The sequence below is a fragment of the Anas platyrhynchos genome, chromosome 30 (assembly GCF_047663525.1).
Source record: "Anas platyrhynchos isolate ZD024472 breed Pekin duck chromosome 30, IASCAAS_PekinDuck_T2T, whole genome shotgun sequence".
In the NCBI taxonomy this organism is placed as follows: Eukaryota; Metazoa; Chordata; class Aves; order Anseriformes; family Anatidae; genus Anas; species Anas platyrhynchos.
Window position 1 is genome coordinate 2,797,661 of NC_092616.1, and position 4,023 is coordinate 2,801,683.

Sequence of the window (4,023 nt, forward strand, 5' to 3'; positions counted from 1 at the left end):
AATGCACTGGAGTATCCTTGATGTGCCCTAGACCTGGATTTTTCCAGAGCAGATGAGGCTGTAGGCAGAGCGTGTTTATTTCTTGGAGAGAAGGACATGCTCCAGCGCAGCGGTTCCCTGACATACGGTCATTGTCCAGGCCTCGAGGGCTCCCTTCTCATGGGCCAGCTGCAGGTTGTGAAGCTGGGGGTGCAGGCAGGGGTGTCCAGGGCTGTGGTGCAGAGCAGGGTCCCTGCTGTGGCCCAGGGGCTGTGTGCCTGGGCAGGGCCTCTGCCGCCTGCCAGGCTCAGCACTCAGCCTGCCCGGGGAGCTGCCCAGGGCACTGCGGGGAGAAGCTGCGGGTGGAAGGAGCCCCCTTGGCATGCTGCTGCTGCTGGGAGGCTGCTGACTGGGGCAGCCTGCTCACAGCTCCACAGGGCAACCTGGATGTATCCAAGGGGACTTTGCAACAGCCAGGATAAGGTAGGGGATTTCAGCTTCAGTCTCAGCTTTCCTGAGCCTCCTGAAGTTTCAGTCTTCTCTACTTGCCTCAGTTGTAACAGAAATATTTGCTGTTAATTTCAAATGCCTGAGACTCCATAATGGCTGAGAGGTTACAAGGATCTTTTAATTCCCCTCAGCCCATAGAAAGCTCCACCATCACTCGTGCAGTGTCAGCAGGGTCTGTGTGCCCTGGGCTCTAGGACGTGTCCCCAGCGAGCTGCCCCTGGGCAGAGCCCTGCTGCCAGGAGGTGTCTGCAGGGCAGAGCTGAGCACCCAGCAGGTGGGATGGGGGCTGTGAGCTGCAGGCAGGAGGCGTGGGGACAGAGACCCAGCTGCAGGCAGGGACAGCTGCAGGCAGCACAGCCATGGGCAGGGAATGGCTGCACAGTGCTAACAGAGTAGTCTGGCACCTCTCTGTCTGCCCTCTAGGCCACAGGATTAAGGACATGACTCATAGCCTCAGTACCAGGACCTCACTCACAGCAGGCCCTTCTGAGTTCCTGTTGGTCCCTGGCCTTGCCTCCCCTGGTAGGAGCCCTGTGCTCTTCCTCTCTCTTCTTGGAGCTGCAGCTGCTGTTCTTGCTTTATGGCTCCCTGCAGATGGGGAGATGGGGCTTTCAGCTGCAGCTCAAGCACTGACCCTCTGGGTCCCACCACGCAGATGTGTCCATAGGAGGAAGGTGCCCAGAGTTCCCCTTCTAACCTGTGGGGCTCTCGGCATTGCGGTCCGTGGGGCACAGACAAAGCCGTATCTCCTTCCAGGGACTTTCTGAGGCCACAATCATTGAGCAGCTCAATGTGGGTAACTCGACTGAGCCCTAGAAGAGTCCGTCTGAGACCAGGGTCGATGGACAGACAGGCTATCCTCACTGCACTAAGGACAGTCACTTTGGTTCCCGGGACTCACAAGAGCTCACCTGGTATACCTTACAGCTGCCACGGTTTTCTACCCTCTAAAAATGCTCCTGAGTGTGATGCAGATAGAACAAAGTAAATCACAAGTACATCAGTAAAGAGTGTTGAGAGTGATAATGTTGTGAAGTCCAATACAGAGGTAGATTTAATCAGCGATCACTCCTGGTTTCTTTTAGTGCAGAGCTGTAGGACAGGTCTGAATCCTCCAGCACACACAGCAGAGACCGCTGCTCCCAGGGCCACATTCCTCCAGCACCAACCAGATCTCAGGCAAGGGAGCAAAAGAAATGCCTCAGAAAGGGGAAAGTCACTGTAGGGGTGTTTGGATGGGAAGATAAATAGGTTTTCTCTCCTAATGATCACTGTCTTTTCTTCCTTGGGTAGTCCCCTTTGTCCAGGAGGATCTGATGTCCAACAGCAGCTCCATCACCGAGTTCCTCCTCCTGCCATTTGCAGACACACGGGAGCTGGAGCTCCTGCACTTCGCGCTCTTCCTGGGCATCTACCTGGCTGCCCTCCTGGGCAACGGCCTCATCCTCACCGCCGTAGCCTGCGACCACCGCCTCCACACCCCCATGTACTTCTTCCTCCTCAACCTCGCCCTCCTCGACCTGGGATCCATCTCCACCACTGTCCCCAAAGCCATGGCCAATTCCCTTCATGATACCAGGGCCATCTCCTATGCAGGATGTGCTGCACAGGTCTTTCTTTTTCCCTTTCTGATGTCAGCAGAGTATTTTATTCTCACCATCATGTCCTACGATCGCTATGTTGCCATCTGCAAGCCCCTGCACTACGGGAGCCTCCTGAGCAGCAGAGCTTGTGCCCAGATGGCAGCAGCTGCCTGGGGCAGTACTTTTCTCTATGCTCTGCTGCACATTACCAATACATTTTCCCTGCCCCTCTGTGGAGGAAATACCCTGGACCAGTTCTTCTGTGAGATCCCCCAGATCCTGAAGATCTCCTGCTCACGCTCCTACCTGAGGAGTTTTTGGGTGCTTGTGATTGGTGCCTGTTTAGCATCAATGTGTTTTGTTTTCATTCTTTTTTCTTATGTTCAGATCTTCAGGGCTGTGCTGAGGATGCCTTCAGAGCAGGGGCGGCACAAAGCCTTTTCCACGTGCCTCCCTCACCTGTTTGTGGTTTCCCTGTTTATCAGCACTGGCTTTTTTGCTTACCTGAAGCCCCCCTCCATCTTCTCTCCATACCTAAACCTGGTGGTGACAGCTCTGTACTCGGTGATGCCTCCAACATTGAACCCCTTCATCTACAGCATGAGGAACAAGGAGCTCAAGTGGGCTATTAGGAAAGTGATTTCATGGATGCTTCTGAATACAGACAAATTTCCCCTCTTTTTCCAGAAATGACTTAACTTGGTACCTCCCCTCCGGCCTGGCCCTTCTTTCATTGTCAATATTGTTATTTTTCTCTTTGGTATCATTTGATTTATTGTGCTCTTAGAGTAATATCTCTTTTTTACCCTACTTCTCTGTTTGCTCTTGAGGCTCTACAAATATGTGTCCAACAGAAGGTCGGAGCTGACTTTTACATAGCATCTGCAAAATAAAATGCGATCTCCACAGTGCACTGTCTGAAGGCTTGGCTGTTTTTTTCAAGGTTGTTGCCAAGCTTTCCAGAAGCTTGTGCCACTTTCCGTCACCTATCAGACACTTTCCATCATGTGTCAGTGGTCATAGTCCTCCAGCGAGGTTCTCGGTGAGTAGAGACTTGCAAATGTGATGCCCATCTCTAAGAAACGTCATAAGGGGGACCCAGGAAACTACAGGGCTGTCAGCCTGACCTTGGTGCCAGGAAAGGTGATGGGACAGGTCATCTTGAATGCAATCATGCAGCATATGCGGGACCACCAGGGGATCATGCCCAGTCAGTATGGGTTCAGGAAAGGCAAGTCCTGCCTGACCAACCTCATCTCCTTTTATGACCAGTGACGTGTCTGGGGGATGAGGGAAAGCCTGTTGACATAGTCTACCTAGATTTCAACAAGGCCCTTGCCATTTGGTAATTCGGATACCACTGCCTACATCATCTGGTCCTTTAACAGGCAGGAGAGGTCGACATGTCACAGATTTGCTCTGTGCCAGGAGTGAGGGGTGGCATGAAATCTCCAGGGGAGGGAGTGTTTTGTGGTAACTGGGCTCCATGCAGGACAGAAAATCATCATTTTATGGCTGTAGGCCCAAGTTAGGCTAAAGACCTGAGCTGGGCTATAGGCCTATTGCCTCCAATTTTTTTAACCATTTCAAACATTTCACTTCAATCAGCACACTTCAATCAGCTGAAATGATTGAACACTCCTAATACAATATTTGAGTTGCCCCATGACATTTTTTTTTTCCCTTGGATGTTTATTACAGCAAGAGAAAAAATACCAATCTTCCCCTGTACTTGCATTGCCAGAACTCTGTCTCTTATGCACTGCATTTCATCTCCCCAGTCTTTCTGGTATTTCCACCTGCCTTTATGAAACAAACCATGTTGGAAGTCTCTTTTCCAGCATACTATCTGGACATGTGCACTCCCCATTCTACTCCAGATTCCCCTCCCCTCACTCTTATATCGTTCAGATAAATCTCACCTGCACAGTTGGTTCTCAGAACATGAGGA

General features: G+C 51.7%; 1 protein-coding gene across 1 annotated transcript; it reads left to right on the forward strand.

Moving 5' to 3' along the window:
* Nucleotides 1-1,795: 1,795 nt before the first annotated feature.
* Nucleotides 1,796-2,765, forward strand: LOC139999813 (olfactory receptor 14A16-like). Its single transcript, XM_072029439.1, has one exon. The coding sequence runs from the start codon at nt 1,806-1,808 to the stop codon at nt 2,763-2,765; it is 960 nt and encodes a 319-aa protein (XP_071885540.1). The 5' UTR covers nt 1,796-1,805.
* The last annotated feature ends 1,258 nt before the right edge of the window (nt 2,766-4,023 follow it).

What these genes read in the sequence shown, in the direction of transcription:
- LOC139999813 (XM_072029439.1), top strand. Translation starts at nt 1,806, where the DNA reads ATGTCCAACAGCAGCTCCATCACCGAGTTCCTCCTCCTGCCATTTGCA.